The sequence below is a fragment of the Ochotona princeps genome, chromosome 28, assembly GCF_030435755.1.
Source record: "Ochotona princeps isolate mOchPri1 chromosome 28, mOchPri1.hap1, whole genome shotgun sequence".
In the NCBI taxonomy this organism is placed as follows: domain Eukaryota; kingdom Metazoa; phylum Chordata; class Mammalia; order Lagomorpha; family Ochotonidae; genus Ochotona; species Ochotona princeps.
The window spans coordinates 18,843,167-18,858,335 of NC_080859.1; the positions used below are offsets into that span (position 1 = coordinate 18,843,167).

The 15,169-nt window shown below is 35.0% G+C and overlaps 1 protein-coding gene across 6 annotated transcripts in view; it reads left to right on the forward strand.

Annotated features, from left to right (window-relative positions):
* The window catches only part of FER (FER tyrosine kinase), a 254,067-nt gene that overhangs the window by 112,591 nt on the left and 126,307 nt on the right, over window positions 1–15,169 (forward strand). For 5 of the 6 annotated variants that reach the window (XM_058656235.1, XM_058656233.1, XM_058656234.1 and 2 more), the window contains 3 exons: window positions 3,883–3,975; window positions 7,225–7,428; window positions 12,693–12,815. In XM_058656235.1, coding sequence (XP_058512218.1) covers window positions 3,883–3,975; window positions 7,225–7,428; window positions 12,693–12,815 — 420 coding nt within the window. Of the gene's footprint in view, window positions 1–3,882; window positions 3,976–7,224; window positions 7,429–12,692; window positions 12,816–15,169 lie in introns of those variants that run through there. The other variant, XM_058656236.1, reaches the window with a different exon arrangement.

The following is a 15,169-nucleotide window of genomic DNA, read 5'->3' on the forward strand; positions in this document are numbered from 1 at the left end:
GTCAAGAAAGTGAAACAAATGATGGATGGCGTTTTGTAGCCTGCCTCTTATCACACTGTTAGGCCATCGCTTCTCTTAGCATTGTTCTTTTACAACAAGATCTCAGTAATCATTCTACTGTTCTTTTTTATACATTTGGTTTCTGATGTCACTATTTCTGAATAAGAAAATACTTGACAAGAATCTTTCTTGCCTTTAATAAGTATGCTTAATGTGCAAGCATCACAGGAAAAAAGACAGCATGACAAATTAGGTTAGTAGCCTGTGAACACTTCTAAAATGGTTTTCCTTCAGTTAGAACCCAGTTGCTAAAATAAATCATTCAACAACTTTTTGAACACTTTAATTCTGTATCCTGATGGGTATAGAAACTGTAATATCTCCATCAGCATATCAACAACCAAAGATTGTTACTTCTTCACTTATAAATTTGTCCCTTTTATAAAGGACATATGGATTTTTCCTGCATTTCCTTAACATTATGGAATCATTAGTAGTGCAGATTTTTTTTCCCCAGAGGACAATCTTCTAATTTCCCTGCAGTTATTTCTCACAGAATATCTGAATTTCATGGCTGCTCTGCATAAGAAGTCCCCAAGATAACTTGGCACTCAGCCTAGAGTTTAGCATGAATATTATCTCTTTCTTGATTCATATTGCCTGCAGATTTGAATAACCACCTGACTATTCCTACAAGGCCAAATAATTACTTTGATCCTTCCAAGAGTGTTAATAGTGGGGTTTATTTATAGAAGTCTGAGAAATAATATTTGGTTATCGTTTTAATGACCTATTACTTTTTGAAGATATTATTTCTTTTATAGGAAAGACAGACCATATATATATAGATCTATATAGAGATATATATATAGAGAGATGTATCAATATATATAGATATATATATATATAGAGAGAGAGAGAGAGAAAGAGAAAGATTCTCCATCTGCTGTTTCACTCTGCAAATGGCTACACTAGCTGATATGAAGTCAAGAACCAGGAGCTTCTTCTAAGGCTCCCATGTTAGTGTGGAGTACCAAGGCTTTTGGCTGCAACACATCAAGTGATTTTGTGGGCCTCATCAATTTCAGTGCTCAGACCTTTCCCTCCCTGTTAGACAAAGCTCTTTCTTGTCATGACTTGACTTAGGGGAATAAAATAAGAGTCATTGCCATCCCTGGCTGATCTTGAGGCAAATGTAGGCACTGTACCTTTGGTCATTGAAGAGATACTATTAATTTTTATTTTTAAAGTAGCCATTTAATACTTTGATAGAAAAATGAGCCTGTCAGTTCAGCGCAGGCTGGTGTGTTATTAGACAGACTAATTTGGAGCTGGTTTTTAACATTAAACAGGAGCAAATATTATCATGTGTTATTCGGGAAGGTATAGGCACCATGTAAGTACCTACTTCTTTTTTCTCTGTTGATATTGTCAATGGATTTTGAGGGAAGGAGTTCTTCCTTTTGTAGAGTTTGATGTAAAATGTAACTCTATTAAAATACTTTCTAATATGTAAACTCTCCCCTCAATTGTCTTAATTTACAAACTCTCTCTAGAGTTCCCCAGTTAGTTCTGTTCTCATAGTATTTTCTTGCAGTGACAATACTTCCTGCAGTATTTAAAGATTGTTGACTTCCAAGAAAAAACCTAAATTCATGGTCAAGGCGCCTGCTACATATAATGCTTTCATTGCCAAGTAGGTAGATTAATATTTTCTTATCATCTTTCTGCTAGCAGTAGCAACAGCAAGATTGCAACCTCTGTGAACCCCGAGTAGGGGGAGACATCCTCAAGGCAGTAATTCACAAAGGGTAAATCGGCTGGAGTATGGGAAGTGCTGTCTAATATGTGTGCGTCACATAATTACAATTTATTTCTTCATAAATCTAATTTAAAAACATCCCTAAGTGTTACATACTCTAACGTTCCTTTATTCATGACATTGCTGCACTCTTCCGTAATTTTGTGTTACATAGACTTCCAAAACACTTAGGAAAATAAGGCTTGCAAAAACACCCAAGTTGAGAGTGAACATGTTATTTTTTAAATTAAGAATTTGGTTATTTATTTTTAAAATTGAAGTTACAGAGGGAGGGAGAGAGGGAACTATAGAGTGATAAAGAAAGAGAGGCAAATGATTTATTGGCATGTTGTACGATAACCAAAACCATTGGCACTGCAACACTCAGGATGAAAACAACGCAGGAGACTGACGTGTAAATGTAGTGGACTGTCGTAACTGCCATATTAGGTAGAATGTAGCCCAAAATGGCTCTAGTTGTTGAGACAGAGGCATAAACTTAGGTACAGAAGACATAGGAAACAGAAGATGCTGTTTGGCTTATTTTATTTGTGTTCCACAGGAAAAATTCAGCATCAATACTGATGGAAGACACGAAAATACTGTACATGATAAGAAGATTTCTTTCTCATCTACTGTTGATTATTGAAATCTAGTGTTTATTGGAAAGGTGACTGATGCTTCCAGTCACACAAGCATTTCTCCTGTTCTCTTTCAGTCCTGTTACTTCTTTTCTTGGCCTTCCTTTCTATCCTCTTACCTGCTCCATTGTGTTTGTAAATTTACCTAAAGATCTGAAACTTTAAGGAGAAGTTTCTTTCAGTTGTGGTATGTTATTTGGAGATATACAGTACGCAGCACAGGTCAGTCTGGATTGAATTTCGTTGGTGGCAATCCCACTGCTGCTTCATTCTTAATTGGTTTCTTTCTCACCCAATGCTACTCTTTATCACATCATCATCCCATCGATATTATTATGTCTCTGGACAACTTCCTAGGTACTTAAATGTAACTCACTTTCTAAAAAATTAATTACGTTGCATTATGTGACACAGTTTCGTAGGCTCTGGGATTCCCCCAACCCCTCCCCTTACCCTCCCCACATGGTGGATTCCTCCACCTTGTTGCAGTATTACAGTTCAAATTAAGTCAAGATTCTTTCTTGGCATACCTATATCAAGCATAAAGTCCAGCATCTTATTGTCCAGATATATTCAACGGCTTCTTGGGGAGACCATTTCTGGTCTGAAGGTAGAGCTGGCAGAATATCGCCCCAGTCAATTAAAAGCCCCAACACAACATCAACAATTTTTAACATTATGGCATTAGTTTACATGGTGTTGAGTAACCAATGTGCTAAAAAATGCAAGTTCTTAATCACATCCTGTGACTACTTCATTGACATTTCAATTTCAGTTTATATACAGAACTGGCTGCTATTCACCTTAAAATGGCTATAGGGTACTATTCAGCTGTCTCATGTCTATTTTCATTTTAGTATTTAGCAGTTAATGTAACTCACTTTTTAAGCACATATTCCATATCATTCTCCTCCTATTATAACTCTGTTATTTTTTCCCTTATTTGAAATCCATCACAATAATAATGCCATCCAAAATACTCCATGTATTCTTTTTTTTTTTAAAGATTTATTTTATTTTTATTACAAAGTCAGATATACTGAGAGGAGGAGAGACAGAGAGGAAGTGGAGCTGCCGGGATTAGAACCAGCAGCCATATGGGATCAAGGCGAGGACCTTAGCCACTAGGCCACGCTGCCGAGCCCTCCATGTATTCTTGTTCCTTATAGTGTCTCTCATTTTGGGTGCATGTTGTTTTAATGCATTGTTTTCATGAATCTGAACTTTTTTTTCTCTCCAAATCAGGACATTTATTGAAGGGTCAATAAAATAAAATGCTGTGGATCTCATACACCTTTGGTTATCTGTTATTATCACTAAGTTTATACTTTATTTAGTGGGAAGATATGATGCATAAGCTGTGGATAAGTTACTAATACAAACATGTGGATGTATTGGATTACTGACTTTGGCTGAAGGCTTGTTTCTTAATCCCTCCAGGAGAGAAAGGAGAGGCTATCCAAATTTGAATCTATTCGTCATTCCATTGCTGGAATAATTAGGTCTCCAAAATCTGCACTGGGCTCTTCAGCAGTAAGTAGGATTCACTCTATGTGCTACTGGACGTGTTGATTGTCTAGTTCTTTCTCATGTGTGTAAGTCTGTATTTAAAATTCAGAAGGGTGAAACTTTTGTATGCATATAAATGTTTAAATTTGTATATAGCAAAATATAACAAGGACAGAAAAAAAGCTTATATACCAGCTAGTCCACTGTTTGTATGTGTCCTACCTTAGTGGATGCCTGAAACTGTGGGTGTTGTTGGACCCTACATGCACATAACTACATGTGGGATGAAAATGCCACAGCTACAACTGTAGTTGAAGCAGAAGCTGTAGGAAGAGAAACTGAAAGAGAGAGGACTGCTGTTTAGAGGTGTCCTCTCATATATATAATTACAGAGAACATTTCGTGGACTTTGGGGTCCTATTCAAAGAATAGTATAAACAAATTCCTGGTAAAGTATGATATTTTTATAATAGGGAGTAATTTTTTTGTATTTTAGAGTGTATCAGTTTATTTATTTAGGTGTTGCTATTTTTAAGAACATTTTGAGTAGAGACCATCTTCCGCTGCTTTCCCAAGCCACTAACAGGAAGTTGATCAGAAGTGGAGCACCCGGGACATGAACTAGTGCCTGTGTGGTTGGCCAATATTGCAGCAGTGGCTTTACTCTCTGTGCCACAATGCTGGCCTCATTCGCTTCCTTTAAGTCACTGTAATGGAACACTTCACTCTGGCCAATTTTTGCTTAAACTGAGTGTGGTAGTTTGTAATATCAAATGTTTGATGTTTACTGTTATGATAAGGATAGTACTTTTTTTTTTTAAGTACTTATTTGAAAGGCAGATCAGGAAAGAAAGTTTTGATGTGCTGGTTAACTGCCCAAATATCTACACTGGCTGGAGGCTGAACTTGATGGAAGCTGGGAGCTGGGAACCCTACAGGTGCCTGTCTGTGGCAGAAACACAATTACTTAAACCCTCGCTATTACCTAGCAGGATCTGCTCTAGCAGGAAGCTGGAGTCAGGAGCCAGAGCCAAGTATGGAATCCAGTTAGTCTGACCTGGGACACAGGAGTGCTAACGTTTGTCTTAACCATTAGATCTGCTCTTGGGGAAATGCTTTAATCCGTGTCAGCTCGAAGCTCCTTTTCTCAGTGCATTCGAGGAGTCAAGCAGCCTGTCCTTAGGATCTCTGAGTACTGAGAGCAGGTCCACATCCAACATCTTCAGGAGTTCATGATTTTGCACTGAGCACTATTCCTCAATGAAAACTGCTTCGGAAACTGAGCCCAGAGCTGTTAGGATTAATTGCATCTTTTGAAAGCCAAGTGGCAATCATGAGGGTCTGTTTCAGTTGCAACATTTTCAAACCTTATTGCATTGAATGAGGTTTGTTCCACTTTAGTCAAGTGTACTGTCCTTTTCCCAGGGCCCTCTCTGCACTGCAGAATTTCTATCATGAGTAACTGAGCAAACAGAAGCCACTTAGGAATACTAGCTTTTTCATTTATGTCTGTGGTATATATGACCTCTCTAATTGTAACCCTTTGAAAAATGTTCTATAAAACCAGAATAAAGCATCTTGGTTAAAATTTGACTCTGCTCAAAATTTGCACTTTTCTGTATTATGTTGAGATAGGTGTTATCTTAATTGTAAAATTACTTGGTACTAGAACTGAGAAAATGAAAGCATTTGAAAATTAAGATGTGCTTCCTTTTAGGTAGAATGATATTGAAAAGAAGATGTTTGCTTGCCTTTTAAACATTACATTTTAGTTGTTTAAATTGTACATGAATTATACCTCAGTATTAAAATGCTGGGCTTCCACTATTTACATGAGGAGCATAGTTAGGAATTATGTTAACTACTTATATTTTTTAGTGCTCTCTTTTGAGTCTAAAAGAGAGCAACCTTTTACTTCCCCTAACAATGCATGTTAAGTTCAGGTTAAATATTATACACTTAAATTGTAATTATCTTCTGTATTCCTAAGGTCTTAATTTATCTTCCCCTAAATCATTAGGATCTAATGAGGATAAGGGAGGAAATAAAGTTTTGAGCATTATATCACTGTTATACACCGAATTCTCTTTGTGAAGCTAGTCATGTTTAGGAAAATTCAGTAATATCGCCTGAAGTGCAAGTTTTGAATCATATTGTCAAATTGTTATTTTCAGGAATGACCTAATGTGGTTTATTTTATATGATTTTCGTGGTCAGTGAATAGATATTTTGTTTGCTGAAATGACTGAAATATGCAGATTGTGTCTGACTAATGCCATATTCTACAGAGGCAACGCCAAGTTGATGATAAATGTTTGCATTTCCTGAAATTGAATGCATACTTATTTGTTTCAGTGGTCTTATAATAATTGAACTATTGTACACATTGTATTTTGAGAACCTTAAAGTTATTGTACTTCCCATTAGCTCTCTCTTAGACTAGCAGGGAGAGTTTGGTTCCTATCATGGTTAAAGCAGCAAAGACCAGAACAAGACCAGATCATTTGTGACCAAAATGAATGATAATAATTACCATCAGTTAGAACCATTGCAAGAACATAGTGTTAACTCTTGATTATCTTTGCTTTTCGACATGAGCATCTGGCCTCCTAGTTAAGAGGAAATTTGCTTTTCCTGCTGTTTTCTTGGATTGAATTTTCTCTAAAGTTTGCCATGTGTGTTTCATGCCGTGTTGCTGGCTTTCAGTGATGCTGCTCCTCCCAAGGCTTTATCTGCGACTTGATCTCACTCGTGTGAGACGCTAGGCAGCCATGTGGTATAGAGTTCAAGGCTCTAAGGGGATCAGGTGAGGGAGGAAGAAGATGGAATGGTGATTTCTAGCAAGTAACACCTGGTGACACTGTCCACAGCCTATGTGAGCAAGAGTGATCTCTAACAAGGCCCCCAACTTTTAATAATAAGAAGAAAAAAGTTGTTCTATGACATACATCCCTGATAACAGCCATTTTTTATTCATACTATTTCTTGTTTAATTACTAGGTTTATTTATGCAGTGGTGAATAGGATTGTCAATACTAACTCTCAATACTAGCATTGTATGTACCAAAGTATGATAGATGGAAAAAGAAAAGCGTGAAGGATAAATTTAGCATCAGTGCTGCAGAATATGTTTCTTCTGAAATTATGAAAATTTGAGGCTTATGTAACTTAATGGGGGTGGTATAGGTATTTAAGTTGTCATGAATTTTACTAGGATATTAAATCTCTGCCTTTTTTCTAAGCTTTTTTTTTCTTTTCTAATATTTGTTCAAGTTCTCTGATGTGATCTCCTTAAGTGAGAAGCCCCTGGCTGAACAAGACTGGTACCATGGTGCAATTCCTAGAATAGAAGCCCAAGAACTTTTGAAACAACAAGGGGACTTCTTGGTGCGAGAGAGTCATGGGAAACCTGGTGAATATGTCCTTTCTGTATATTCTGATGGACAAAGGAGACACTTTATCATACAATTTGTTGATGTACGTTTCTAGTTCAGTTCATGTGTATATTTTCATGTAGCTTGTTGTGGTATAACTATAATCTAATGATGATGAATGGTTATGATAAATGCTTCTTACACCCAAACTTATTTTTTTTTTTGCAACATTTCTTAAATCTAGTCCTACAGATTTCACTACCATGTTAACTCTAAGGAAACCTATATGTAAAACTTATTTTAGGGTAAAAATGTTTTGTTCAAATTTAAATGCATAAATAGAGCAAATATGTTCAATTTTAACAATGAAGGAATTAAAATTAAGAATAAAAACAGCACGATCGTCAAACTTTCTTTTTTTCCTAGGGAAACTTGGTTATTTGAAAATGGCCCTTGACATGGCAGTCGTGATGGTGCCGTGAGAGGATTTATAGGTTTTGAAGCTTGAGAGGCAAAGAGAGGCGGAGTGTGTGTGAGAGACAGATTGGGAGAGCACTGGGTTGCATTTCCTGGATCCTCCCAGTGGCTGAGGCTGCAGCCAGGAGTTGGGAACTCTTCAGTTCTCTCAGATTGGTGGCAGGAAGCCGATTATTTGTGCTCTCATGCTGCATCCCAGAGTCCACAGAAGACAAGCTTGAAACTAGAGAGAGAAAAAAAGCAGGAATTGAAACTATGCACTCTGAGGTATGACCAGAGTGTTAACAACCAACATCTCAACCACGAGGCCAAATGGTTACCCCAATGATAGCTGAATTGACTTTATGATTCTAGAGATTAATTTCTCAGAATGTTATACAGAAATTGGCAAGAAAACTTTAGAATAATTTTCATATTGTTTAATCTAATGCTGATTTAGATATTGAAATGTTAAGTAGTGCCCAACTTTTCTATGTTTCTTACATTGTCTTGAGTGAACATTAAACAGATGAAGAGTACTTCAAAATTTTCACTTCCAGCCACTGAGAAAATTGTAATAGCCATTTATTTGCTTTTACGTGGAGCTTGGTGCCTCTGTTTTCCATTTTTGACTTCATCACTTCAAGTGGCATTGTCAAGATTGCTGTTCATAGTTACAATAGTTGCCTTAGGAGAGATTGAGCCATGATCATTACATGAACTTCAGATTTATTTTTAGGTAACTTGATATCTCATGTATAGGTATTCATCTATATATTTTTAAAAGTGAACTTCACATACTATAAAATTAGCCATTTTAAAGTATTGGTTCAGTGTTCTTTAAAATGCACTCACATATAGCAGTTATAGTTAAATGAAAATATGTGCCTTTCAGGTGGATTAAAATGAATAAGTCCATTGAAGTATGTATGTACAATAATTTTCACACAATTTGTTAACTCTGTGTAACACTCAAATCTCAATTTGATAATCAAATATATCCACTTCTTTTGAACCTACTCTTTTAGAAATTATACTGTTTCTAATGCTGTGTCATTCTTTGTTTCCCTGGCTAACTTTGGATTTGTATATGTGTTTAAGTTGTGAATTGTAGGTAACCTACCCTGTTACAGTTTGTGACCATGTCAGTAATATAGAAGAAAGGCCATGGATAAAGTATAGACTAATTAACTGCACTTTATGCTTTGTTCTGTTTTCTGAGTTTCAAAAGTTATTATTTGGGGGCTGTTAGTGGCTAACCTGGTTCAACTGCTGCTTGGGATTGCCACATCCTGCACTGGAGTGCCTGAATTGAATACTGGCTCTGCTTTTGATCTAGCCTTCCACGAGTACAAATGCTGGTGGGGTTGAACATGTGGGTCCCTGTCACCCAGTTGGGAGAGCCTCATTGTGTTCCAGCCTAAGATATTGGCGGGCATTTGGGGAAGTGAGGCTTTTGTTGGAAGAGCTCCCATCCTCTTTCTTTGCCTTTCAAGTAAAGTAAAAATAAAAATAGATGAAACAATTAAAGAGTTGCTGATTCTAAATATGTCAGAGTAAATGGCTCAGCTATTCCTCTTATCACCATTTTTAGTTTAAGAATGTAAAGTAATACTGGTAGAAATAAAAAGGTAAGGGTATTCCCTTTGGAAATAAGATACTGTAGAATTTACAATTGAAAGTTTTATCAGGCCTCCTTGTGTCATTAAAATTTACAAACATCTCTACTTAAAGATGAGAGAATGTATCATTTGGTCAATTCCATAGTTTTTTTTTACTGTATAATTCTGTTCAAGCAAGTTTTTCCTGTGAAATATTAAGATCTTGATGTACTTCAAAAGGGAATTTTAAATTTATACAGGCAGTTTGAGAGCTATAAATTATTCTTCATTCTCTACAGGTGAACCTTCCCTGATCTAATATAATTTTATGTCCTTTCTTCATATGGCTTTTGTCAAAAAGTCAATAAATAAGGAGAGTTCATTAGCAGATATTTAATGAGCACCTGTTTTGTTCTAATGTAGGAGAATATAATTCAGTTGTTGGTTTCAAGAGCTGTCCATAAGTGAGGTAGTAAGTTTCCTGGAAGAGGAAGATTTAGAGTAATGTGGAATTTTAGAGACTAGAAAAAAATATTAAATCCTAGGTCAATGAAAAGAGGTATACATATATATGAGACCTGATTTCAGAGTATTTGTAGATCTATTTATTGAACTGCTCCATTGTTAGTATGCTGAATATAGTGCTTAATATAAAACTGCAGGAGTTTGTACCTAAAGCTATTTATTGTGTTGTAAATGTTGATGGATTTTTATAGAGATCTAGATAGCCTTTTCCATTTGATGACTAAATTTATAGTCAAATTTTTGCTTATGTATGTGACGAAGCATTTGTGGTAAAACAAAAACACTTAAGAAATCTCAATACTCAAAAAATTGTATGCTATTACGAGAAAAGTACTAATTCATGTTTCACTCATGAATTAGCTAACACTCATTTACTCATTTTTGCAAATTATAGTGTTATGAAACATAAGGGAATGAATTTTTTAGAATGGCCATTCTTCCCAGGGGGTTTACAACCTAGTAGGTGAGACAATAGTAGAATTTGTGAACAAAGAAATAGTAAAGAAATAAGTTGATTTATTAAGCCATGAACATGTAGTGATAAGCTAGCAGTATCCATCTAACTTTATATTTCATATAAAATTTTAGTGAAAATTATCTTTATAATAGAATCGATTATTCATTGATTCAGGAGGTACAGCATATTATATAAAGCCTAGGTATTTGAGCCAGTAAAACAAAAGTAGAGATGATGATTGCTATGAGGCATTAGGGAATCCAATCTGCCAAATTATTAATGTAATCCACAATATTCATTGGATATCTGTCATGTATTAAGTTTTGCTTATAGCTGATTAATTCATTTTCTGAATATACCAGATAGATTTACTTTGTTTTGTTGACAGAATATCTAGGCTGAACTCTCTTTCATATTCATGCTCTGGTAAGAGAGTAAGAACAGATCCATCACTGTTTTTGAATGTGTGACAGTTAATTTAAAGTTTGTGGTCTTTCTTTTGTGGTTTTTGGATTAGTTTATGCTGTATTACTCCAGCTCTTCAGGGACTCAAAGGAAGACAGTAAGCACACCAAGTCAAAATAAAGCTGTTACATTTTTGTATTCCTGAAATACAAAGAGACACTGAAGAGACCCCCCCTTTTTTTGGTTACAGATTTGTTTTATTTATTTTAAAGGCACAGTTACAAAGAGACGCAAGGATGATGGGGAGACACAGACAGAGCATTCTTCCATTGGCTAGTTCAGTCCCCCAATGGCTGCAACAATCAGGGCTGAACTGGATTGAAACCAGGAGCCAGGAGCTTGCTTCTTCTAGGTCTCGCATGTGGGTGCCGGGGCACAAACACTTGGGCCATCCACTGCTGCTTTCCCAGTCTCATTAACGAAGAGAGCTGGATTAGAATTAGAGTAGCTGGGTTTTGAACCGGTGCCTACATGGGTTACTGATATTGCAGGCAGTGGATTTACTGACTGTGCCACTGGGTCAGACTCAAGACCTTCTGAATAATGAAATGGAATATCCCAACTACTTATTAATATTAGTTCCAGAAAATAGTAATCGAATGAGTATTATTTAAAGTCTAGAGTTATGAGTGAAATGAGTCAGTTCACAACTATTCTGACACAGAGAGAGATCTTTCCAAATGCATTGCTTACCTAGAAACATATAAATAACTGGTGTGAAATGTGTGTTTTTGAGAATGGCTTTTTTTTTAGAAGTTTGATTTTCTTAAATATAGAACAAGTTTTAACACATGATAGTTGTGTATATTTCTGAGATACAGTGTGATATTTGAATACATGTGACCAGTGTATACTGATCAAATCAGGACAATTAACATTTCCCTTTCCTTGTCATTGTTATGTGTGGAGCCGTTAACTCTGTTGCGATAATTCATAAACTACGTAATAGGTTATTTTGAACTATAGCCATCCCAGTAAGAAATATTCTCAAATGCCAGTGCTAATGTATCATAGCACGTCACTACTGGTACAATAAAAAAATATTCTGTAGGCAATTTATTAACAAATGCTCTGAATGATTCTAGCACAAACTGCGTTGATTTGAGTTATACACTGTTTAAGAGTTAAACTGTCCCATGTTTGTTTCCTAATGAAACAAATAATCATTTTTGAGATTTTATATAAACTACATTCTGACAGATTAAACTTTAGAAAGGGAGTTGCAAATTTTTAACATTGAACCTGAAAAGTGGCCATTCAGTGATGGAAATAATATCCACATGCAGGCAGTTACGGAAGTTATTTCTTAATGGAATGTTCTTCAAGCACATACCTCTGTATGTGTATTTGTACTTATTTCCCATGTCAGTACAGGTGTACTCTTTATGAACAGGTGAAAACTTCTGTGAACATCATGTTCCAAAGCTCCTTGCCTTGAAAAGTATTACCAAGAGGATACTTTTACTTGCTAAATTTATTTATACTAATAAGTAGAAAATGAATGTTGCTTTTAATAAGTAGAAAATATGAAAAATATTAAAATGCCTTTTATTGAATATATTTTCTTAAGTGTCTAATGTAGTTGAAATTATCATAAATTCTGAAAATGGAATATATGAATATGTACATAGATGCAAGTGAATATATTCATGCTCCTTAAATGTAACATCATGAAAATTAATTTCACTTTTCATAAGATTGAATTTTAAATCATTTTGTTTTATTTGAAGTTTTAAACCATATTTACTATTTGAAGTGTGTATGGTTCATCAGTGTTATGTATATTCATGATGCAGTTAGATTGAGGTTACTTTATTGATAAATAGTGTTTGTGAAGTAATGCTTTTATTATTCTCTCTCCAGAATCTCTATAGATTTGAGGGCACTGGGTTTGTAAACATCCCTCAACTTATAGATCATCACTACACGACAAAACAAGTCATCACTAAGAAATCGGGTGTAGTTCTGCTGAATCCTATTCCCAAGGTAGGTGCCCGTATATAGTAGACTTCTTTGGCTATCTGTTTTAAAAGAATTCTCAGTAAGTTAACATTTCCACATGTAACTACAGTTCCTAGTCTCTTTGTAGAAGTCTGGGAAAAAAAAAGGATTTTGTAATTATCACATGAAATTACCTAATTTTACTAGGATGTGTTACTGCCCTACTATTCACTATTGTATAAGATTCATACTTTGAACAGTTGTTATAAAAGACATTAAGGTGTAGCTGTTAAAGAAAGTGCCTGACCATTAGGAGTAAACTAGAATTGTAATTCGGGGTTAGGTCTACAACGTATTATAAGATATGGAACTTTAAAAAACTATACTATACTCAGTCACCATAAGGCATATGCCCCGCATGTGTGGGGCCAGGTATCTGGTTGAGTGATTTTTTTTCAGGTATTTTTACCTTTAAGGAATGTCACAGAAATCGTTGATTTCATGGTGTTTAAGAGGCTTGTAAAGTAGGGAATAAGGAATGTTCATGTTTTGCTTTAGAAACTTTGCATCTGGACCAAAGTGAATTAGTGATACTCACTTACCTTCTGAACACTGCTAATGTTTCAAGAATTGGGTTGGGGCTTACAAGAGCTTTTTTGGGGGGAGAGGGGGGTTGTGCTCAACCATGTAGAAATGGGAAAACCATGGAACTTGGTGGACTAACATTTATGTGGTTTTTTATATGTTGGGATTTTTTTTTAACTTCTATTCTAAGATTGCTGATGGTTAATCCAGATTCAGTTGGTTGAAAATTTAAACAGTTGCAGAATTTTTCTTAGCTCATAAATCAATGTATTTGTGATTCTATTACATTACTGGGTCTTCACTTTTAGCTGAGGTCTAACATTCGTCACACAGATTTTAACAGTTGATTGCTGTCCATTTAATTCTGTGACATGGGAGTGAATCTACTTTCATGGTTCCATATAACCATAAAATTGGTTAATTAATAGTTTTCATTCATGACTGCCTTAAATACAGAAAAATTCTTAAAGTTGTTCTTTACTCTGAAAAATGTTGTGAATTTTTTTTCTCTACCCAACAAAATCTTTCAATACATCTTGTGTTTATGAGTAAATGCTATTGTTCTGCAGAATTCTAGGATCTTTTCTGTTTGGTCAAGGTAATCTATGTTAATGACTTCATTCACTTTTTATACATCAATAACTTGCAAATTTACATTTATGTCTTAGATTTATCTTTCTGCAAATAAATTTTTCTATGAATACCTACCTGAGTTCATTTTGTTTAGCTCCAAAACATTTCCTTTTCTAGCATGTGCTGCTACAAATGCTCAGATTCTCAAATCATCATGTAGGATTGTCTTTGACATCTGTTACTTCAAAATTTCCCTCCCTGCAACATTGTACAAGAATTTTGTCTCTGCTTAGCTGTTGCCTATGGACACATGAGCTCAGTTCTTGTATGTCTCAGTATGAATAAAATACAGTACAGGAAGATACTTTTATCCTAGGTTATCACAATAAGTTTTCAGAGGCACTGATATCCCATTTTACAAGTCAACCTAAAAATTTGCATTGTGTAAAGGATTATAGCTAGTTCTAAATTGAGACATTGAAGTCATAACAGAAGAGCAATGATGCAGATTCGGGCTTCAGTAAGAATAATTTCAAGTGAATCTGTAGTCCTCACTATGTATATTTTTTGTGAGAAATGGACCTATATAGCGAATTACATTCTGGGTATTACAGTGTGGTTAGTTTCTCTAACAACCTTCAATACTGTGAGTTGATTATTTTGTCATTTTATTGTGCTATCTAGGAAAATAAATGCATACTGAAAGTTATGGAAGATTAAAGGGTAATATTCATATATGATTGTTTCATGAGTTGGAAATTTGAAATGTATGTGGCTGTTAACCTGCTTTGCAGTAATGGTATTAGAAATATACAAATCATTATCTCAGTTTGCTATAAATATTGTTAGATGCTTGATTTAAAGAATCACTGTACTATTATCAGAAAATTGCAAAGTAGAGGTTGTTAAAGTTAGATAGTTTTCAATTATGAGCAGAGAACAAGTTGATAAGCATTTTGTTATGTTGGTATTATCTATCATATATCTTCCTCTAGGTAGTTATTTGTGCTCTTCTGTAACTGAAATTATTTCTTGATTTAATCTATGTAAGAAGTTAATGCCTGTGACTATGTAATGTACTATAAAATATTTAATTTTCATCCTGCTAAATTTCATTTTTAGCCTCCATAAATAATGCTGCTTTGGTTTCGATATAATTTGTTTCCCATTTACCTCTATTCCCATTCATTTCTGCTTGTATCCATGAAAATATAAGTTGATCATCATATTGCATAACTGCA